Source organism: Rhagoletis pomonella, unplaced genomic scaffold (genome assembly GCF_013731165.1).
Source record: "Rhagoletis pomonella isolate Grant_MI unplaced genomic scaffold, Rhpom_1.0 Rhpom_scaffold_00007, whole genome shotgun sequence".
NCBI classification, from domain to species: Eukaryota; Metazoa; Arthropoda; class Insecta; order Diptera; family Tephritidae; genus Rhagoletis; species Rhagoletis pomonella.
This window is the reverse complement of record NW_023458561.1, coordinates 67,050,631-67,075,386: the sequence shown is the minus strand read 5'-3', so window position 1 is coordinate 67,075,386 and position 24,756 is coordinate 67,050,631. Positions and strand designations below refer to the sequence as shown.

Below are 24,756 nucleotides of genomic sequence, written 5' to 3'. Positions count from 1 at the left end.
GTATGTATGCGTATGTAATGCGGCTTTTGATCGCAGCGTATGTACATATGTAAATGCATATATACGTACATATGAAAGTTTCAGTTAATGTGGATCTGTTTGGTTTTGTTATCGATATTTTTATCGATTTTGTTGCCGATATTTTAATCGATTTTGCCATCGATATTTTTATCGGTTTTGTTACCGATATTTTCACCGATTTTGTTATCGAAATTTGTATCGATGTTGTTATTGATTTTGCTATCGATATTTTCGGAACTTATCGATATAATGATCGATATTTTTATCGATTTTGTTATCGATTTTGTAATCGATTCTGTTATTGATTTTATTATTGATTATTTATCGGTTTTGTTATCGATATTTTTCTTGATTGTTTTAACAATTTTGCTATCGATATTGTTATCGCTTTTGTTATCGATATTTTTGTCGCTTTTGTCATCAATATTTTTATCGATTTTTCTATAGATATTGTTATCGCTTTTGTTGTCGGTATTTTTATCGGTTTTTTACCGATTTTGCTATCGATATTGCCATCGCTTTTGTTATCGATAGTTTTATCGATTTTTTTATCGAATTTATTACCGATTTTGTAATGGATTTTTTGATAGATTTTGTTATCAATTTTGTTATCGATTTTGTAATCGATTTTTCGATAGATTTTGTAATCGATTTTTTATCGATTTTGTAATCGATTTAGTTAACGATTTTGTTATCGATATTTTTATCGATTTTGTTATCGATTTTATTATCGCTTTTGTTATCGATATTTTTTTCTTAGTTTGTGCTTTCGTTTTTGACTTGGATATGCTCTTAACCATACCACGTATTCTACGTTTAAATTTAGCGGGTGTATCTCCGATACAGCCTGCAGACCAAGACGAAGGCGCTGGACTGTTCCTTTTTTTTGAATATACTTCAATTAATTACAATTAAAATTCTAATTTACTAAGCACCAGCAGCTTTAGGGCTAATTTCAGATGAGCAATTTAAGAGCCGATTGATGTCGAAAAAAATTGTCATCTTCAGATCAAATATTTAAACTGTATTTAAATGCCCGATGTCGGCTATCGAAATATGGAAAATGCAACGCTGATTTTGCAAACGAATTCATAATTAACTTAAATGCGTAAATTAATTTATCAATATTTATGTTTTTGAAAAATTCAAAAATCAGTTTAATATTTTTTTAATTTGAATAAGTTAACAATTCGAAGGGGTTGAGTTTCGGGAAGAAGGAGGATATGTCATCTGTAAGAAGGAGACAGTTTTTCAGAATATGGCTAAGGGAACCGTGCGGCAAAACTAACTAACTGGCTGAGACTGGTTGTTCAACAAATTCGCCTGAGTTAGACTATTGTGACCTAATCAAAGGCGGAGCTATATTTGGATTGTGTGAGTTCTAAGTGTGGGGTCTCAAAGGAATTTAATTTCAGGGCATGCACCTTGAATGCCCGGGCTCTCAACGGGGAAAGTTGTCGAGAATACTGAGGCTGACATCAACGCAGTGCAGGAAATAAAATGGACGGAGAAAGGTAGAGAAATCATGGAACTTTGTGACGATTACTACAGTTGTTAGGCAATGAAGCGCAGATTTCTCTGTTGAATATGTGCAGATCGCTTACTAGATTCCGCATCAAAAAGGGATTCTTGAACATCTCGCTCGGTAGCGCCCACCTCCCGATGGACAAAGTTTAAATAAAAAAAAATTGTATAAGTCATTCATCAAACCAATGGAATTCTGCCAATCGCTACGCTAAATTTTCATCGCCAAATTTATCAAAATGAAAAGCAGTGGGTCTTTAAAGTATACAACATGAAAAAGTAACAGATGCAATGTGTAATCAGCCTAACATGGCAGTATAAGGGGCATGTAACTAAATGTTGCATCTTGTTAGGCGCCACTACTCTTATTTTGGAGAGATTTTTTTTTTGATCAAAATTGTCGATAGCGAATTTTGGACTCTCGCTGCTGATATATAGGCATGAAGAACAAACACATCCGATAAGGCAGCCCTTGGAAAATTCGTAAGAAGGTTTTGAGAATTTACGGGCCTTCAAGCGCTGGCGAAGGTGAACACCGCAGACGATGGAACAACAAGCTATATCAGTATTGCACTTAGACAGGAGTCATGTCATACGAATGGGCACAAACGCTTTAGCCCTGGTGGTAACGAAGGAAAATGATGCACGGGAATGAGAAGTAGTTGGTTTCACTTGGATTTCGAATTGGCATGAGTTCGCAAAAAGCGCGACTTCATAGGACTAGACAGAAATCGAGAAGGCGGTTACAGCACCCAGGAAGAAGAAGTGCACATTTTTAAATATACTTTTAATGGGGCTCCACTTTCCAACCGCTAAGAAGCAGAAACAGTGAAGTTAGTTTGGTAAAAATTTATCTTGACTTCCAAGTTGAGGCTGATGATGAAAGAAGAACTGGAAAATCTAGTATCTTCAAGAACATATGATTTAATTTTCTAGATTGTGATCTAATTACCATAGCGAATATTATAAGCAAAGGGATTTTACTAAAATTATTGCGTCCGCCTAATAAGCCAATTGACGCACCTGCTTTTCCAGGAAATGCATTTGATTATTAAGTAATTGCAGGGGGCTTGCACATTTGCATCATAAGAAAAAACTGTGTTGAAAAGGCAGTAGAGATTGTGAGATAAAAAAACGACTGTCTTGAATTTAGTTTTGGTCATAGTGAGTACTCCTTTTTATATGTAAATTTGAAGTATAAGCCCAATAATAATAAAAAAGTTCGGTGCTCTTAAATTGGAACCAATTAAAATTACCGATATGAGTACGGCAATTAATAAAAAAGGAATTTCATATTTTATTCTGTTGCGTTCATGTGGCTACTGAAATCAATGAAATCCTTGTTATCTGATCGGGATTATTTTGATGAAGGCTTAAGTGTCTCAATGAATAATAGAAAGAGAGAGAGAGTGGGCTTTCGAATGTATGCATACAAATGTGTGTGTATGTCTGCCTATATTATATTATATAGTATATACGCAGATCCCAAAGCGAGTGTGTGTTTATCAGTTTGTGCATATATGTAAATAAAGGCATTAATAAATCATTAAAAAGGGATATATATAAATGATATGCGCAGCACGTTCGCATGCATGGGCCATTAAAAGGCAACAAAATTAAAGAGCAGCGAAGAAGGCTTGACGTAGGAGTTGTTGAGCATTAAGACTCACCTGTGCAAGTGGCATCAGCCATTGTTGGCAGTTTTACATTTTTCGTTATGTATGTATGTAAAGTAAGAGAAATACGTTGGGCATAATAAAATAATTAAACCGCAACAACAACAATGCCAATGAACGCATTGAGGACAGGCGGGGTGACAAAGGAGATACGAGTATCTATCCCATTGTTCGAACTCGAAACGCTATTATTACATTTTGAAGTGCATTTAATATATGTATGAATTCATAAGCGGCAACAAAATATATATTTAAAAAAAAATGTCGATGAACGATAAAATATTACATAAAGCTGCGCATTTCGCTCACAACAATTTTTATTAATACGCGATTTAAGCGCCGTGCACGCAATCAAAAATCAAGCGGAGCGCATCTGCCTATCGTAGCATTTAGTACATCCGCTGCCTACTTACAGGCGCCCAGAGGCATTAAGCGTGCAAGTGGCGAACGGCCGGCTACTGAAATTATTACAATGCAACGTACAAGGATAAGACGGCGACGATGACAACGGAGAAAATATGGCAGTGACGTGAAAAATGAAAATCTTCAGCAGTGGCCACAGGCATTGTAATATGTATAATTGCTGCCACTGATGCCACAATGAATTAAATAAGTGAACGAAAGCTGGGCGCTGCGCAGAACGCAAAACGAATTGCTGTGTCGTAAAGACTGGTTTTCACTATGTCATATTTTGACGCCAAAATTTGTGCGACATATTTTGACACAACTTTCTCCAACCCACCAATGATATTATGGGCCTAAAACTGACAGACAGCGGATTTCGCAGCGCATGTACACGACCAAAGACCTATTCTGATCCCAATCAATCGATAAACCGCTTTCAGATCCCATTCGACAAGGTGTTTTCACTTATTTGACGACAAATGCCACCGAATTTGACATAGTGAAAACCAGGCTTAAGGCAGTGAGCATTATACTAGGAGCTTCAGCATGGTCGCTAGCTACAGCGCGGTTGTGGGACAACCTCAAGGCTGCCTGCCATTTGAGCCGGCTTTTGGCCGCTCAATGCACTTCAGCCCTTAATTATTTGTTGTGAATTCAATACGCCGCGAGCCGGGAGGTTTATTACACGCAACAAAAATGTTATAAATGCGGATGTGCGGTCGAATTTGCAACGGATTGGTGGCCAGCTTGTGTGCAGGAAAAATAGTTCTGATTTTTATGAAACTTTTTTGTACTCCGGTATATAAAATAAATTTCAAAAGGATATTAAAGTAAAAAAAAATCAAATAAATTACTCGAATGGGACGACTGAAATAGTTGATTTCACATAAACCAATAAATATTATTTGAAGTCCTCATTGGTCAAACTTAGAGTTTTTCCTTTTCTCTTAAATGGCACTACAGTTTAGATGCAATTACTTTTAAAAGTAGCTAAGCTTGCGCTGCACTTCTGGAGCTAGCTGTAAATAGGCTATAAAACAACAATTTTAAAAAAGGATATACTTTATAATATAGCTACATATCTATATTAACTCTTCATTTCTACAGAATTTTATTGAAATTGACTGCCGGTACTATTTTGATTGAATTTCGGTTGATTGAGTAAATGACATGCCTTCGCTTCAGCTGTCAACTGTGGGAAACACATTTAATTGTATTTTATATTTAAATCTCTCCCTTTCTGGTTTTATTGATTTCATTTGCCGCAAATATTTGCATGAATTGTCAAAGTACTCGCTATGCACTCAAACAAAAAGTGAAATTGAGTAAAATTGCAATTGGCTGGTAATGGCATAAAAATGCGTCAGTACATACATACCCACTTATGTATACATATATATGTACATACATTCACATGCATGTAAGTAACAATATGTACAGTATATTTGCATTCTCAATTACCATCATGAAAACATTCACATTCAATTATTATTATCGCTTGAGTGCGAATCGTATTAAAAATCAATTTGCAACAACGCTGCGCATTAAAAATGCCGAAGCAAAACAATACAACACATCCAAACATATTCGCACATAATAATTGGAAAAACGTAGAAAGCAATAAAATAAAAATAAAGTGTCAGGAAAAATGTGGCGCTGATTTTCTCTTTCCTTATTACCGTTAAAATGAGCCAAAATTTAATTAAAAAATAATTTAACGCACATTAAAAATAAAAAAACCAATGCGATAAATTAAGAATGTGGCTGCTAAGGTTGATGCGTGTAATTATTACTGAGAGCACGAAAACAGATAACTGAAAAAAAAAATAGCAGCAGCTGTTACGAGCTTGGAGCGTTTGGGGAGAGCCCGCTACAGGCGGTCTTAGGAGACATTTAGGAGACAAATATGTTTGACAATGGTGACAGTGCCTGTGGAGTTGCTTATACATATAAAGATTTTTTTTTCTTAATCGAAGCAGAAGTTTAATTTAAATTCCTCCAAAAAAGTTGGTCGGTTGGTAACCCATTGGAAATATCACTGAATCTTAAGCATCACTGGCAAATAGCTGTTCCATATCTTCGGCTTATTTATTGAGCTAGTTCTTGCCCTGCTATACATATATGTTTGGTTGCAGTAAAGTCAGTGGAATTTCGCAAACGGTCCCAAATGCACTTGTGAGATAAATAAAAATGATTACCTTTCCATTTTATAAGCACCAAGAATTATTTTCTAAGCCGTGTCTACATATTTTGTGCGATTGCTTAGAGAAGAGACATGCTGATAGATAACAACAATAGAATATTTATGTTTCTAGGGGATTCGAAGTGTATAATGAGAGCTAATTATAGATTTTTGCTTTCAGTTTAAAAAATTTTTTGGCGTGGTTAAAATTCCCACTGTTGCTTTTCTTACAAAAATTTACCGACTTCATGACATTGCGGCTCTTAAAATGTCTTGTAAATGCTCTAATTAATTTGGTTCCACGATATTATGCCAGATTGAGCCCGTTACAATGACATAATATTTTGTGAGGAAAAAAAACTCCCAGAAAATTTGACTCCGAGTAGATATATCGTTTCTTACCACGCAAATCTTTGGAAATTTCATTGGTAAGCTGTACGTGACCGCAGGTGTAATTCGAATTTGTTTGCTCTTTTCTGCCTGTTTTAACCTAGAAAAACTTGGTCCGAATTCTTTTTTGTAGGGTGCTTAGGCCGAGTACATTTCCATCGCATCGTTCAAATATTTGCCAATATAATTCCGATTAAGGGCATTTTTTTTTCAAAAATATTTTTTGTTAATTGGAATTGTAATTACTGGGAATTGGTGTGCGCAGCACGTAATTACTTATAGCTGCGCCGCACATTTGCATTTGTCCGCTTGCTCATTCTGGCGAATAGTTTGCACTATGGCCAAGTTACTTACAATTGCATACATCTACACAATGCTATGCAATTACATAAATACAAAAATATAAATGTTTATTTGTATATTTTATTGTACATATGTATGTACACACGTGTGGGTATAAAATATTGAAATTATGTGCGATCTGCGTTGCTTTTGGTAATAAATAAATTGCAAAAAAGCGCGTGTGAAAATTAAATTAAATTAATGCAATAAAAAGGCGTTAATTAAGTTGAAAAAGTAAAAAAAAATAATTTTTTGTTTGTTTGGTTATGTTAAACAAAAAATTAATTTGTTTAAAACTTTTTTCAAACCCTGTTTTTTTGCTTGCAGATTACCGTTAACATTTACTCTCTTTTACGTTGCTCACCAAATCAGCCAAAATTATTTTCTTTATCGCAATCAAAATGAGTTCGACAACAGTACAAGTCCAAAATCCATTTTTTGTAGTTGGGATAAAAAACAATACAATACGCGGACATAGACGGCCTTTCTCCTCATTTTACGGGAGCAATCAGAAAATAAGAAGATTTGCATTTTACGGGTGCAAGCCGAATAAACACAATGACACACAATGAAAATGTAATTATGTAGTTTTATTTAGTTTTTATTCATGAAAATAATATAACACATGGTTTTCGGTTGAGCCCTGCATGCCTTTGGAACCAGTTCAGTTAAACCTTAGGCGGATAAAATGGGCCAAAGTTAAGCTATCTTAGTAGGCGACTACGAATCTCCCTATAGGGGAATATGGACTTGTCTAAGTGGACAGTGGGGGTGTTGCTAACGTTTGCTGGTTTTTATTTATTTTTTTTTTTTTAGAGAGATAATGAAAACAACGATGAATTCACAGTATCGAGTTACATCTGTATGTACAAGACACTTGTTTGGAGGCAAACAAATAAGTGAATAAACAAAGTAAACTTACTTGTCAACAACGAGCTTAGTGAAAACCAAATCCCGTTTATAATAGACTGGATTGTTGTGTTCATGATTTACAGCTTTATCCATAAGCGGATGCGAGCGTATAAAGTTCAATACATTGTCGGGCAGATTTGAGGTATCATTGACACAAGTGCCAGGACGCGGTTCGGGCACACGTGAATTCAGCACAGGTAGCCAAGCGGAATTGGATGATGATTGCTCCTTGAATTTGCCTGCAAATAGAGAGAAGAAGAGAGTGAGAACGAAAAAAGTGAATAAAAGAAATATTATAAAAAACAGAACAAAATGAACAGCTGTGTACAATTTTATTCAGATACTTAACTAATTTTTTCTTATGTACATAAGGACATGCGAGCATAGAAAGAGGTTTTATGTAGCGTTGAAATGCAAAGATAGCAAGTAGATAATCCCTAAGCACTTAAATGCTGTTTCCATAACAAATTAAAAAACGTACAAATGGGTCACTAAATTTTTGCGTTGCTGAAGTGAGTTCAAGCTCAAGAATTTGTACTGAAACTCGACTCTGATGTTTCAAACATATGTGTGTATGTATGTATATAAATAAATATTTATGTATGTACAAAAAACATGAAATAAAATAAAAAGCAAAAGCTTAAATTGAAATTGGAAATACTTTCATATAAGCTCACATTCTTTATCACTTTACGAATGTAAGCTGCTCTCAAATCAAAAGAATAAATAATTAAAAGTAAATATTAATTAAGCTATAAGCCACTTAAGTTCTTCCTATGCTCAGCACTATTAATCCATCTACATGCATATATCCGCATTACAATTTCTGCAATCTTACGCGCACATTTTACAAATATTTATGTGGATACGAAATACATACATACACACATATTCATTACATTTCCACTTACCATTGAAAGCCGCTTGCACTTCGTTGATGTGAAAACTGCACACCGCTGAGCCGATTAGTCCATTCGTGCTGGTCGTGAATGTCGCATAGAAACGCGTCTTATCCATTGGCAACTGATAGACTGATTGGATTTCATTGAAATAGAAAGGAAATTCGCCGGAGATGCTGCAGTTCAGACGCGCCTTCAGATATGTGGCCCAGTTGTGTGTAAGCAGATTTTTACCGCCGATATCCTTTTTGCAAACGCGCGCTATGCGAGAATACACCGCCTTGCCACAGTTGATGTACTCGACGGCAGTTTCACGAAAAAAGAAATACACATACTCGCCAATGTCGAAGGAGCCGACGAAGTTTGGTTCTGTAAAAAAATGAGAAAAAAGAGGTTTTAAAAATATGATTGGATAACAGTTTTTTATATTTCTAAAAATTTAAATTGATTGAGAACTGCATGAAAATCAACGGCAATACACATTTTTAAACGTTAAATATACATACATACTTAAATAGTACACAGCTTTGGATCCTATGCACAATAAAACTTTCAAACGGCTTTATTCCTTTATTGATTACCAAAGACCAAGCACAACTTAAATTATTTATCCCGTTCAATTGCGCTTAAAACAGCTTTATTTACGCCATCTATTTATCCACATAATTGCTAACAAAAATTCGCTTCAACGCCATTCAACGTAAAACTAATAAGATTTTGACCATTCACATTTCATAAATGATGTACAAAGCTTTTATAAGCGAAGTGAGTAAGCCCTTTTGGCCTTACCGACCACTGCACGGCACCCGCTTCTCGATACATCGCGCCTTTTATTTTAATCTGCTGCAATACAAGTTTTAATTAATTTCCGAGCTGAACTGAAAAGACTTTAATTGTATTAGCAGCTTTAGAGTGCTTTCAAGTATAAGCACACAAGCGCGCCTACAAAGCTTCTGCTCAAACACAAATTAAGAGGTACAACAACGATAGGGGAATAAGAAGTAGCAGAATTTGAGTCGTGGCACCTTTGCGGCAGTCCCAAGCTGCTTTCTATTCTAGGTAGACTACTATTTACATAGTTTATCGGCTATCGGGGAGGATAGCGAGGCAAGAAGTTTTGCTCAGGCATCCTGTCAGCCGCCTTGTTGTAGCGAAAACTGAAATTTAATGAAATTTGCGGCGGTACTCTTTGGGATATTCTCCTTGTTTTTAATGCATATAAAATTTATTAAGTGTTAATATTTTTGGTTTTGTTTTGCGTATTGAATAGGCGAAGTTGCGCAGTAAATCTTTGCTATAACACATCACCTAACAGTGGAGCTTTGAAAGCGAAGCCGTGAACGGTTCTCCCTAAATATTATGGGGAAATGAAAAAGATTGCCAGATGTGTTGATTGGTACTAGAGATGTCCTGATAGACCAAGGCTAAATTTTCACAGGTATAACAAAAAAAAATCGTTTAAGGATAACTTATATAATAGCTTCGTTTTATTGTAGCTGAACGGCAAAAGAACACTCAACTCGGTTAAAATTTCCCCTTAGCTACATAAGCAACATTTTGTCATGAAACATTCCGTATAACTTATATTTGTTAACAAATGATTAAAATATACAGGGTGTCCTGGACTACCCATCCACCCCCTCCGAAATTGAGAGCAATGCTTTTATTGAAAAACGAAAAAAATATGTTATAACCACCCTGCAGGAAATTTAATTAATTTTCAAGAAATTTATAAACTACATTTTTCAATGACACTATTTTACCTGCAACGAACTCACTTATTTAACATGGCGATGTCCTAGGAAGCAGTCAGTGACCTTTTCCTGCATGTATTTTCAACTAATTTAAAAGGCATTTGGATTACACAACTTTAAGGTAAGTCGTTTGAATTCGCTTTCGTTCTGCAGTTCACAGATGCTTTTTCATAATTAAGAAAACCCGAAATTAAAAACTTAAAATTAAATGTTTCGCCTAATGAGATTTGAACATGGACACTCATGGCTGCAGTCAATTGTAGAAAACATCTTGTACGCTCAGCTACAGCCAGACATGTAAATGTCCTTTCAAATGTTCAGTTTGAATTGTGTGCAAGCAGCAAGTCGACTGCCCGACTCTGCATTTAATTTCAACTACTTTAAAATGAATTTGGTTTACACAACTTCAAAGTCAGTATTTTTCTTTTCTTTTGAATATGCTTGCGTTCTGGACTTCACAGATGCTTTTTCATACTTCCAAGACACAAATTGTTTTGTTGAACAAAAGGAGTATACAAATTTGAAACATTTACTCATTGCATTTGTTTTTTGTTTTACATATAGTAGTCTTTCAATTAGTTGATTTAAAAAAAATTACTTGTTTCCGTCAGGGCAACGACCGGTTTTGACGGAAAGGAGGTTAAACTGACTTGAGGTCCATTTTTACAAATAAGACTTACATCTTTTTACTACTGATTCGAGTTCTAAAAATAAAAGTAAATATTTCTTGTTGGAAACTTTTTTATCGGAAGTGCCTTTTTCAACCCCTAAATGACCTTCGAACTTTAATTCGTACTGGTATTTTAAAATGGACGAAAATTCTGGTATCATGGAGGGATACTATTCAATAATTAGTAGAATAATATCGGAGTCGGATGAGCAGATGTGTGATCTCCGAAATAGCACCCACATAGCAAAAAAACAACCGCGGTAAAAAGCTCAAAAACCTAACTGAAATAAATATCACTACGCCACAATAATAATACCAACTGAATCTTAAATTAAGTTGTATTTAGAATCCGAATACTACTTAAAGAGCAGTATAGCATAGCCAAAATTTTAATAATCCTTTTTCCAGTTTCCATCAATTGTCGCTTTGTTTTCTTCTTCAGCACATTCATTATTGCTTTCATAAGTTTGCTTTGATTTCCGCACTTTGTGCGCATTTATTGCGTTAAACAAATTTAATTATCGCTAAAAAACAGAAAACTTATTAGATTGTCTTTTGGAGTCGTGACTCAGGCGCTGAAATGAAAATTTCATAAAACTAATTTTCTTAGATAAATTTCACAGCATTGTTTTGGTTTTATTTTTGCGTCGTCCCGTGAATGAAAATTGAATATGAATTTTAAATTGCAAAATATTTTGCTTCTTTTGTGTGTATGCAATCACAGGAGTCACCACCGTACGACTTCATTTGCTCTTTTTTTAGTTCTCGGTATTTTCTTTGAAATTCGTTATGCAAATTTAATATCTTTTGTTTTTAAGCCGATTTGACGCAAAGTGTCGAATGTTGCAATAATGTCTGCAAAGTTTTATATGATGACAAAATTGAATTTTCGCTCGTGGAATTGTGAAGGATTCGTGCGAAAAATTTGTTTTTGTTTTGTTTGCTACGTTTTTATTGAGATACATTTTTTTTTTTGCTTCATCCGTGGTAAGCGCTGCGATGCAAGAAATGTTGCCAGTTAAAATTTATAAATAATTTAAGTTATATCCTTGGTAGGTAATCAACTTTTTTGCATAAAATGGCAGTCCATCTCTCTTATATATATTTATTAATCAATAATTTCTGCTGCATCAGTTCTTTGCTTCGATAAACTTAAAACAAAAAATTGCTTTCTACTCACTGTCCAACCATTTGGAATCATATTTAAGTGTACGCTTAAATTTATATTCCAATCGCTTTGCTGTGGTATTATACAAATCTGTACGGAAGATCACTGTATCCGCTTTTGTAAATTCCGCATTAGTGCCCGAGTACTGTAATCAAACAAAGAAAAGAATGTAAAAGATAAAGGTATAAAAAAATGCGTTAAATTGTGGATAAAACAAAAAGGGCTACCAAGCACTTAAGCCGATTTCAAAGCCACTTTATATATTTATATAAAAAAAAAATAGACAATGGTATACGCCATAATAGTTCTAATAGAATATATGCGTACATACATACGCACAAATAAACACAATTACTTACCAATCCAGGCAAGCCACCAGGATTCCCTTCTTCCACATAAATGGCGGTTGAGTTATCCAACGGATCGTAGGGACATTTGGCAATACCCAAGCCGACGCCAATAACATACTCCGATCGCGGTAAGTGAGTAAGGTTGGACTGAAATGAACAGAAATAAAGTTGATGAAATGTCTTAGCAAAAGTGATTCGATTCATAAGAAAGGGACGGCCAAATCACTAACGATCGAGGGTACATATTTTTTTCATCTGTCTAATATTTGAATAACACAAACAAGCCATCGTAGCCGAGTGGTACGAGTACCTGTACTAAGTAGAATTCAGGTCTGATTACTTTTCCAGCAAACATCCGACATTCCATAGACCTGTGATAGCCTATGACAGTAAAAAGTCTTTATTTTCTCATGTAAAACATTTGCCATTCGTTCTTTACGTTGAATTGCTGGAACTTCCATTTGTGCGACAATATGAGAAGTAAATGATAAGATGATTCCAGCTCTTCATTTTTCAAAAAGTTTTGAAAATACGTCGTCCGCTAGGGTTCTTATTAGACAATGACCGATTAGAACTCATGTTAGAATCCAGAGTTAGCGCAAGGCCAGCTAAAGAGCTCCTTTGACCGCTCGCCGTCGAATACCAGCTAAACGGGGTTTCGACCAGCGCTGGCTGAGCAAAGTGAAAGCCCGAGTTGCCCAGGAGCAGTTCTCGAGTTGCCGCAGGAAGTCTTAGAACCTCTCAGTCAGGTGAGATGACTTCAAAGACGCCTAGCCTAGCCAATTCTGTAGTTTCCTTAAGTGTGACTATATAATTGAACAAAAATCAGACTGATTTCAGTAAGAGGGATATCTGGTGATTCTAGAGCACAGTTTTGCGCTGGGATATCTGAGTGGGTATCTATCCTTTTAATTGGTATTACGATAGTATGTATCAAATCGATTCCGAAAGCCTAACTTTTGACTAATGGATAGTTCTTGGCAGAATACAAATCCTCCAACTCCGACCATTCAAATTCGACCCAACCTTCAATATGTTCTCCGGACCATTAAAAAAACTAGAAAAGCGACAAAAGTAGGGTAGAAACTGGCACTCGATGTAAAATATTATGCTCCTAATGGTGGTTGCTTACACACAGAATATTGCCCTTTTAGAGTAGGCCACCTTTGTACCATAGGCGTTTTACAGCAGTCTAGAGCAACCGTTGCCTTTTTACTCATTACTCAATATTAGGCTTCCAGAACATCTTACTGTCTACTCAAAACACTTACAACTTTACTTCCAGACAACTCCAAACATGGCATAATTCTATTTTCATGAGTCGTACGATATGTCTAAAATCGCACACAAAAATATGTGTCAATTGAATGAAAACGTGTTGTCACCGTTACTATTTGTGCTGATTTCTATCAGCTGCAGCTCAAGCACATATGGACTTATGTGTAAATTGCATAGAGAATGCGATTATGTGAAATAAATGGGGCATTCGTATATTTGCCAGACATCAGTAAGAAACATACACACATACCTACATACTTATATGCAATCATATAAAAAAAGTACATCTACTTAGTGATGTGTGTGTTTTTAAAACGATGAGGATTCACTTTGCAACTGTTGACAAGAAAAAAAGCCAAACATGTAATAAGGAAAAAGTAAAAAATCTGTTTTTGCACGAAATCAACGATAACTTCAATCTGTTCTCCGTCAAACGAAGCAAGAAAGCTGAATGGGAATAGAGGCAAGCAATCGGACAGGCGAACGACACATTTTAACCAGCGGTGGAAGAAAGTGACTGCGCTGAACACTTATCTATGTTTGGTTGAGCTTTTTCTTGCAACGCATAGAAGTATGTAGTATGGGTGGGTGGGGGAGGAAGACAGGCAGTGGCTTGGACGCACACTCTTGCTGGCGACAAAGCGTTTAAATGCTTAAATTGTATTGTATGTGTTCTTTTGCACACTGCTTTATCTCAACCTACACTCGTGTGTGGTGTACTGCAACTCTGTTGCAAGTTTACGACTTGGTAGCGATTTTCTTGTAATTTTCCTCTAAGCACTGAGCATATTTATTTATACTGGTACCCAAAGTATGTGAGTGGTCTACGTTTCTCCTGTTTATTTCTATTGATACTCGTACTTACATAGATGACATAATCCTTGGGATTGTGCGCATTTGTGCCACAAACGTAAAGCCGGTCGCCATTTTGTACTGATTGTATGACACGAATGTGATTTTTGCAATCGAAAATCTGTAAAGGAAAGAAAAGAAAAAATAAATAAATAAACCAGTTAGTAAAATAATGCTAGACAGGAACTCATATACTATACATATTGGTATTTATGTAAATGTAAGCACTTTTAAAATAAATTCAATGCAACGCAAAGCGCTGAGTAAAAGTTATAGCATATTTTTGTAATGTGCAATTTTGTTTTTTTATTATTCCTGTTTTGTTTTTATTTGCAGTTTTTTAAGCTGTCATCACCTAGCACCACAAATTTGTTGCTGGCAACAAAAGAAAATAGAAAATAAATATGAGCGAAAAAATAAACAATTTGTGCGCTTGCAATCGAAGTCGCACAGCTGTTGCAGATTTGTTGCTCGATTGCACAGGCATAATGAGAAATATATAGTTTGCTTATATTTCCTTACCTAGTGCGTAAATTCTCTGGGATATTATGGCCAGTGTTACTGCTAAATAAAAACATACATCTAGCAAGCATTTCAGGGGTACCTAGAGGATGTTACCTATTAGAACCGGTTCAGCTTTTACTAACTGCGAAAATAGTTCAGAAATATGTATGTACGCTCATACATAAGTATTTAAACACTGGCGGAGGACCTGCCGAATTCGGTATATCATAACTGTTTTAATCTAAAGGCAGGTCTGGGAGTTAGTTCTGGATATGTAGGAGTCTAACTTGCTTCAATATCCAGAACGGGGACGAAGGTGATTGACTCTTGATCAGAGGTGGGATAAACCACAAACAGGTGAGGTGAGCTAAAAGTGTAACTAAGTTAGCGTGCCAATTGCTTAAAGTCTGTCGCATTGTCATAGTTCGAATTAAATTAAAATATATTTTATACTTTTAAATTTATCAGATTTATTGTTTTTTAATTGGCCTTAATCGATATTGTTTCAAAATATGTGTTTCCCTAAAAAGTGGACTTAGCAACTTGTCACCTTAAGCTATCGAAATATGCAATGTTTACGCTCCTTGAGCACCTGATAACTCTTTGTCCTTGCTGTCTCTTAATGAATTGCGTTCGAGGTCCGTATATAGTCCTTCTGGTTTATAGAACCAGAGCTGGGATTGGTCTTTCAAATTCAAAAATTGGCTCCTGCGTGCCTGAGGGAAGGCTCGGCATGAATCAAGTGCCGCAGTTGTAGTCTCGACAGAAACTGCTTGCTCAGCATAATGTTATGCTCCCTAAATGCGTGCTATGCAAATAATGCTCAAGCGGCATCAGAAGGCATTGCATGAAAGTCTTAGATTTGGACATCGTCAGTTCTGAGGCTTGGTCCACGGAGCCACACTAGTTACCGACGACCACACAGCTGTTTGTAGCATAATTTAGAGCCGGCTGGTCAATCGCCTTTTGTGTTGCTACCAACATTTCTATCGAGTCGTCAAACAGTTCTAGCCGCTCTGTAGTTTTTTTAGCGGATGGGGTTATGTACGTGGACTAAATTCTGACTGGGGTTTCAGCGATCTACTCCTGTTTAGATTAGTGAAGCCCATGGAGATAAAAGTCTTCGCTGATGATTTATACTAAGGTGATCTATTAGAGATATGTGGAAATATTTTTTGGTTGTGTTAGCGCGAATAACATTTTACTCACTATGGTCATTTAAACATCATGAAATGCCCCGGCTGGCAAATAGTCTCCATGTTGTATATCCTTCCACCATAGTTTTTTGAAAGAACTGGAACTTAGTACAGATAAGCATTGGGTATAAAAAGTACACTTTTGTGCGAACTTAAACTAAATATTTTTCCTCGTTTCTTGTTTTTATTTTCTTATTTTGCTTTTGTCATTTGCAAATTATGACAGGTTGTGCGTTTGTGTTTGTCTTTCCAAAACATGTTGTGCATTGCCGTGTGAAAAATTTAATTTAGATGCTCATTCTAAGTACTCGTAAATTGAAATTGGAATTCAGTACATTGCAGATGGGTATCTACGTCGCTGGCAATGGTGTGAACAATTTTGTATGTCACTGGATTAGTGTAAAACTATGACATTTTCCATAGTATTAGTACATACATAAGTTTTCAAATAATGCCCAGTAGTTTGTCATTGAATTGCTGATACTTTTCTAAATAAAAGTTTATCTGTTTAACCGACTTATAACACCTAGTGCCTAAAAGTATGCTCCACACCAAGCAACTGGTACCAAACCGGATATAAAGCACGTTTGTATATATTAACAAGCATGTGCAAAGCTGTATGTGCATACATTTCATATTCAAAATTGTTTATGCACATGCACTTCTCAACTGTCGCAGAAAAATATCTACTAAAGTAGTTAATTGCTGCCACCCCGAATCATGCTCAACAATTTTGCTTAATGTATCACAACTCCTCCGAAGCTGTCTCAAGGGCAAAAGCCAAAGCGCTACAAGTCGTCGGGGCTCCGTATGACTTTCAGATACAGAGGTGGTACAAGAGTTACAATTGGTCGCAGCGGCTACCTATATTTTGAACGTAAATAAATGAGTTTTTTGAACATACTACATCAATACATAACCGGTGCTCAACAATCTCGCTTGATGCATCCCCAAAAACTTCTCCGGAGTTTTCTAAACGGCAAAGCCACTGCACTATAAGCCATATGGACTCCAAATGACTTACAACCATGCAAAGTTGGTAACTGATGGTTATCATTAGCCTCGACGGCTACCCAGAATATTTTTGCGTGAATAAATTGTTGGTTAAATAAATTCATCCTGGACCTGCCCTCTCTCCGAGCTAATCAATATCCGTTGATCCAAAAGTGCTTTAATTAAAAAAATCGGCTTTATCAACATCAATAGAAAGTGGGTTGAGTAAAACCCAAAAGATCTTTTCTTATAAGGAATGCATTTTCAATAAATAACGCCTCGGTTGTTGGAACCAACGAAAAATATGATCGAAAAAATGTTTTTTTTTGAGATGCAATTGAAAATCAAGGTTTTACGAAGAACTTCTCCACTTATGCTCAGTCAGTTGGATTTTGTCTCGCAAATGATAAATTCTATAAACATTTCTCTTGCTTCGTCTTCCAAATAATTTTATTCCTTAGAATTTTTCTGAGCCAAAAAAAAAGCAAGCGGGAGTTTATGCTGCCTGTAGTGCCTGCACTTTTTCAATAATTTTCCTGGAAAAAAGAGGCTTATACCCTCTGAATAAATTGTATCACTTTCATCTCCACTTTGCACAAATTGAAGAAATATTCTCGATCATTAATAAAAAATGAAACAAACTTTTCTGCTGCCGTTCAACTGGAAAAAAATGCCAAATCAATTTTTTACAAGCTGCTCATTACAAAAATGCAAGCCGCAAATTATGTTGCAAGATTGCAAAGTAGCAAATGTTGCAAGTTTTCGCTGACTACGCCGCGCCGTGAATGCGAAGAGAATGTGCTGAGAAATAAAAATATAAATAAGTAAATATCATAAAAGGCGGAAAAAATAAAGTAACAAATTTGCTGCAATATTTCGCTGCAATAATCCCTTGCAATGTTGCATTGAATGCAGGGGCAAAATGCAAAAAAAAGCGAATTTGAAGAAACAGCTATGGGGAAATGTGAAGAAAATTGAAAGATGTTGTGTTGTCAATTGGGGCAATGGCAGACGCGCAGCAGCAGCAAAAGCTGTGGCAATGCAAGTGAGTGCACAAATTGAAAGCCACAAATAAAATGACGAGATTTTGAGAGCGGGAAAAAAATCTGCATCGACGTAGGGTTTCACATTTAGTAGGTGTGCTTGCGTGCCGTAGTCGCTGTGGCAGTGGCACCAGCAACCGCAATGACGCTGCCTTAAATGCAATGCGGTGCTGCTGCAGTCTGTGAAGAGGAATCGCTCTATTATATCCACATTTGCTCCATGCGGAAGATGATATAAAAATCAATCAAATCGCTGGTGGCCGCCACCCACGATATTTGAAATTTTTTATTGCAGTGAAAGGAGTAGAAGAGGGCGAGCCATGTCGAAAAATCACGGGTAATCTGATATAGACGGGCACATGCGAGTATGTATGTCTCTATGTATGCGTGTACATATGTACATATGTGCATAAGTACATTTCAAAGGATAAATGCGCTAAATTGACTCGAAATGTACGCACGCAATCGCAAATCCGCTGCCATATCTATACATATGTATATACAGTGACTAAAAAAAAGCTTTAACAAAAACAATATAAATAAAAGTTCCAAACTTAATTGAAAATTAAGGAAAATTCAACGAACATGCGTCGAAATTTCAAAAACCTTTTTGATCGGAATTTTAGTCTGATGAAATATAAGTGTCAGCGGTTGAAAAATCGCGTTGACGTCGTAGGAGACCGTTTACTACTGAATAAAAAAAAAAAATAAAAATAATTGTACGAGCTATAAAACTGCGTACCCAGAAATATTCTAGAGAAGCAGACATTATAAAAAGTTGGAAATTGGTGAATTTTCCAAAATTTTGCTTATACCCCGCAAACATATTCTGAGCGCTCAGAATATATGAGTCGGAAAGGAGTCCTAGGTAAGTAAGAAATATGAGTTTCAAAAACAAACATTTTTTTACTCTTATATGAATCTTTTAGGAGTCATATATGATCCAAGTTATGAGCCAGCACTTTGTGCTAGTATAAAAACAATAACGACTAGAAATTTATATCTAAACTTGTTTATACAGATATGAAAAATAATTAGGAAGGAAAAATAAACAAAATTTAGCTGCAGCAACTGCTATTACATGAATGCTGCAATATATGAACATATGTATATATGTATGCGCAGAGGTTTGTATATAAATATGCAACAGTATTTGAAATGAATTCCTTGCTAACATGGCTCTAAAGTAAGTTCATTAAGAGACTTGAAGAATAAAGCCAATAAGAGTCACAGAACAGCATACAAGGAGCTCCGAAAGTAGGCATTTATGAGGCCAATAAGAGTCATTTAAGAGCTTCAAAAAGAGTCCAAAATGAGCCGTATATGAGGCCAATAAGAGTCCAATATGACTCATATTGGGGCTCATTTGATGTATGAATTTAAGCTCATATAGGACGACCTTCGCAGGAAGGGAAACACCCTCATTTCGGACTCTTAAATGAGCTCATAATGAGCACAAAGGCTCCGAAATGGGACTCCTTAAAGACTCATTTATGACTCCAAATGTTTGCTGGGTAGTTTGAAACTTTTATATACATACATGGTGTTTGTTAAACCATGAACAATATTTTTTTTGAAAAGAAAACTAAAAAAAAATAATTAGCTTCAAAAACATTATGAATATTTAAAAAGGATCAACACTTGGTCACTTGTTTGAGTCACTGTATATACGCATACATATGTGCTTTTAATAGTAAATGCATATTTGCTCACTTCTCGTGTGCGGAAGCTTTCGTAAAGTAGCAAAAATTGAATTTGCTTGCAATGCAGCGACGCGTTTATTTGTGGAGCTTCGTCTTGCGCGCTGTCGACGGTGGCGTATGGTAGGAAATGTGGTTTATAGTTTTTATTAGTTCCCAAATGCTTGTGAATATGCGTAAATACAGGGTGATACATGTGTATGAGAATATCGTTTTTTTAAGGGGATCTTTATTTTAATGACAAAAAATTTCATGGTATGAATTAGAGTGGAATTTTATTTATCTTTGTTGATACGATAAGTCTAGCTATCAACAGATTCAGTGAATAACTGTTATCATCCACACCCGTCTAACAAGGAGAAAATGATACCAGACTCCTTAATTTTTCTGCTGAGAATCTAACTAAATTTTATTTTCTGACTTGGCAGCACTGCCGAATAAAGTTGGAACGAACATCCGTTACGACTTATATTCAATGGATTCGCATTAAAAAATCTTGACTAAAGATAGTGTTTTAAGTAAAAAAAATGATAAAGCAAACAACTGGATATTGTTGGCGGGAATCTCCTGAAGATAAAACGAGTTTTCCCATCGAAAAATATTGATTTTCAAGAGCTCTAAACCATTTACACGAAACGTTGTTTTTTCACCATATAAAATACATAGAAAACATTGGGCGCTTTGAGCACACCCTAACATTTTTTTATCTCAAAATAAAAAATATTATATATGTATACATTTGTTTTCGGTATAGAACAGTTCTAAGGAGTGGCGGCATTAAAATTCAGACAGACATTTTTGGACTACTCTACAGCACATCCGTACCGTTAATTTAAGGAGTCATATTTTCAGTCAACCAAGCGGTGGGAACTGATCCATTTTTTCCTTATGGATGGGTAAAATAAAACCGTCGTATATACTAGTGTGCGATCTTAGCCCGTCCAATCTCTTCGATTACCCTCTCAACAGGAAGACAATTAGCCTTTCAAACGAAGCAGATGTAAGGCTACTTCCTGGATATCCAATAGCTGTCACAAGGAATTATACTATAATAATATTTTTTCTTTGAAGAAGCTGCTTTTATTGCTTCGAATTATGGTCGTTAGAGGGGTCTTTAAAATTCCGAAAATTATTTTGGTTCACGTTTTATGTTATCTTAGTGATTAGTATAGTTATTTAGCTTGCAAAGTTAGACAAAATTAGGGATAGAGAGGATGGCACTAGTACTCGCAGGTGACCTGTATCTTAAAATATTTTCTTTTTTTTCTCCCCTCAAAGTGGTGCGCATATCCGATTTTACCCGCACACAATTTGATAGAATTGAAATAAAGCGATAAATGGGATGAAGTAAGAAGAACGACTTGGCTTTAAGTTGATTGCAAAGCAAGCCAAGGGGTACGAGTTTTTAACAGCATGAAGATACAGCAAGACCATGAATATATACACATGTGCATGTGCATGAAAAAAATATGTGTACTACATATATGAATACATAGCTGGATGTCAACCAGCTGGCAGCTAGCAGTCGCTGTCGCAGCCTCCCGCATGGGAAATCCCACAAAAGTGGATTTTATTATATGCTTTGTGGGGCTTTGCAAAATTTTGAATTGAACCGTGGCAGTATTATTCAATGGTAACTAATAGAAAGAAAAAAAAAAATAAACTCCGGATGTAATTCAGTGATAAATAATAAAACTACCGCGTGCGGATTTAGCTTACCTGGCTCTTGCCTTTGGAGACGCAGCTGACAACATCATCGCGTGTGGGCTCCAAGTTAATAACATCGCGCTGGGGAGTAGAGAGAAAGCGAGAAAAGAATAAGATGAATGGAATTAGAACATGTACGCAGAAATATGTAAATATTGCATTAGTACTAAAAATATACAAATGATGTGCAGTAGACATGGAATTATGTATTACTATTCAAATGGCACAGAAAGTCTACTTATGAATTCATATAGATATTGATAAGAATAATGAAGAGAATGGAAACTTTTTGCATAAAAGATTTCAAATATTGTACTATCCTTAAGTTAAGTCACTCAACTATTTTTCTTTTAGCTTACATAATGCGAGTCCTTCTGCGCATTTCATTCACACTGACAGTTCAATTTGACTGTGACAGTTTCATTTGGCAATTTCACATTGGCGTTTTAAATGCACTCGGATGGTATTGTATTCTATGCACAATTTGAAGCAGGTACGATATCACATATGTATGTAAGTATGCATAAATGGCGCAGGAGATTCCTACTTTCGACTGACGTAGATGAATTGCCCGATACATGAGGAGGACAACCAGCAGATGCTTCTCGTTTGCAAGAGTTTGTATGGAAAGTACTAAAATCTCAACGGCGGAATTTAACATTTTTATTAACCCCATTTCGAATTTAGACAGAAGGTTATCTGCATAAATTTGTAGAGTTGAGCGAAAGCAATTTCGTTTTTAGGTCAAAGTTATAAAAATTATATTCTGGTTGATTGCAGCCGGTGATACAATGCTGGAAGTATTCGCAAAGCAATACTCAATTGGAAAGTCTGAGGTATGAAGATTCTTTAGCCAATCATAAAAAGCAATGTTAGGTTAGGTTATCATAGCTGGCCCTCTCCAGTGTAATGGAAGGCACACTTAGGCCGCCATGAACCTAACGTTATCCCGTAAAAGAGCCTTTAAAAAAATTTCCTTTCCCTAGAAGTAAAAAAACTCGTAGGTCCTAGCTGTACTTAGTTGGTGGGCAGTCGCCAGTGCGAAGTAGTACATACTAAATGCCCCACATTCTCGACAGAAATAATTGGACCACTATAGACCCAAAGGAAACAAACACTCGTTTTATTTGACACAGCCTAATATACATATGTACATAAAATGCCATGTCATTCTGTCGACAAATTTATATTCTTCCAAAAATTGTAATAAACAGACAATACGAAAATATGTATGTTTTTATGTAAAGCAAAATTAAAATAGTGTATACTTAGTAGAACCAGAAAAATTTCCGAAAGTTTAAAGAAAATTCAGAATGCAATATAGAAATTCGAAATAATTGTAAAAAAATTCGAAAAGCCCATAAAATTCTGCAAAAATCTCAAGCAGATTCCAAAAAAAAACATTAATCAAAAGCTAAGCTAAGATTTAAACAAACTTAAGAGCCTGAAAATGATGGAAAACATCTAAAAAATTCGGAGAAATGCCGGATAGACTCGAAAATTCCTAAAGACTCGAAAATTCCTACGAATTCATGCTCAAAGAAAAAAAAAGAAATAAAAAAAAAACATCTCGACGAATTGATAACCTTCTCCTTTTTTTAAGTCGGTTAAAAATTCCTCAAAGAAATTTAGAAATTTACTACTTTTAATTTTGGTATTAGCAAATTTGTCTGATTTAAAAATCTAAAGCAGGTTTTATTTATAGTCTCTTGTGAAATGTCAATTTTCAATACCGACTTTGACTATTATTATTTTTAGCAATAAAAAAGTACAATCACTTTATCGAGTAGTCAGGATAAGAGACGTGTTCTTATTTGATCAGCTGTCATTAAGAAATGAATTTCATATTCAGTTAGACAGAAACCGGTTCAGCCAAAACGTTAATTATGGTTAAAGAGCGAACTGTCCATCGTCTCTTAAGAAGTGCTGCTTCCAAAGAAGCCAATGGCTGTAGTTTAAGCAACATTTACAAACGTTTTTACAAATTTAAGTAAAGTTACAACAACCCCTACATCAATCAGCAGAACACATATCTGATAAGAAACAAGAAGCTGCCGCGTCATCAAACAAACTGAAATGTATTAACTGACCGTTCGGAATTAAGCTTACTCTAACTGTATTTAGACATATTGAAAATATTTCTATATATTTTTTATCTTGAAATTTAATTCCCTACTCTCTCCTTTCGTTCTACTGGCGCTGTGCAGATAAAGAGAATCAAAAATTTGAGTAGTTTTTAGTGTTCCACTTTAAATATATACAATTTATGTAAATTACTTGATGCTTCAAAAATCCAAAGTTTAAGAATTACAACCATCTTTTTTAAACTCTACTCCAGAGAGAAGAGTTATCCGTAAGTTGCAGTGAATTGCAAATTAGTGCTCCTACAGTCCTGTATCCATGAGTAGTTTATTTAATTTACTCAAAGCAAATAAAGTTAATTCATGCACAAACGAATGCACAACACTTCAAATGACCACTACTCAAATACAAGCATACAGTGATAAATAGAAAAATTTATGCTTGTACATTAGGGTGGCCCAAAAATTTATGTGAAAAAGTAAAGTGGGAATTTTTAACCTCTCACTCCCTAGGATTTTTCTATAGTGAAAAAATATACCTCCATTTTTTATTTTGAAACAAAAAAAAAATGTTTAGAGGTCGCTCAAAGCGTTGAAAGTTTTCCATGTATTTTATATGGGAAAAAACAACTTTTCGTAGAAATGGCATAGAATTCTTGAAAATCAATATTTTTCGACCGGAAAGCTCTGTTTATCTTCAGAAGACTCCAAGCAATACTATATAATTATTTTTTTTAATGATTTTTTCATAGCAACTTTATTTTATAGGTCCGCCAAAACCCATAAAAAATGCAAAGGGTGGAGATAAATAAAAAATATTTAGTATAAATAAATGGTTAAGTAAACAATTGCGTATTGTTACCGGGAGTCTCCTGAAGAGAACCAGAGTCTTCTGATCGAAAACTATTGATTTTCAAAAACCCCATACAATTTCCATTTCCCCATATAAAATATATGGACAACTTTGAGCGACCTCTAAATATTCTTTGTTATCAATATAAAAAAATTGGAATATATTTTTTCAATATAGAACAATCCTAGGGAGTGAGAGCATTAAAATTCCTACTTTAGTTATTTTGGACCACCCTAACGTACATATGTACATATTT

The 24,756-nt window shown here is 35.4% G+C and overlaps 1 protein-coding gene across 1 annotated transcript in view; it reads right to left on the bottom strand.

Annotated features, from left to right (window-relative positions):
- LOC118743372 (semaphorin-2A) overlaps nucleotides 1–24,756 on the bottom strand; it is a 160,791-nt gene that overhangs the window by 7,810 nt on the left and 128,225 nt on the right. The window contains exons 4-9 of the mRNA XM_036475997.1: nucleotides 21,579–21,647; nucleotides 14,437–14,544; nucleotides 12,303–12,440; nucleotides 11,956–12,088; nucleotides 8,364–8,720; nucleotides 7,463–7,691 (exon numbers count right to left, since the gene is read on the bottom strand). Coding sequence (XP_036331890.1) covers nucleotides 7,463–7,691; nucleotides 8,364–8,720; nucleotides 11,956–12,088; nucleotides 12,303–12,440; nucleotides 14,437–14,544; nucleotides 21,579–21,647 — 1,034 coding nt within the window. The remainder of the gene's footprint in view (nucleotides 1–7,462; nucleotides 7,692–8,363; nucleotides 8,721–11,955; nucleotides 12,089–12,302; nucleotides 12,441–14,436; nucleotides 14,545–21,578; nucleotides 21,648–24,756) is intronic.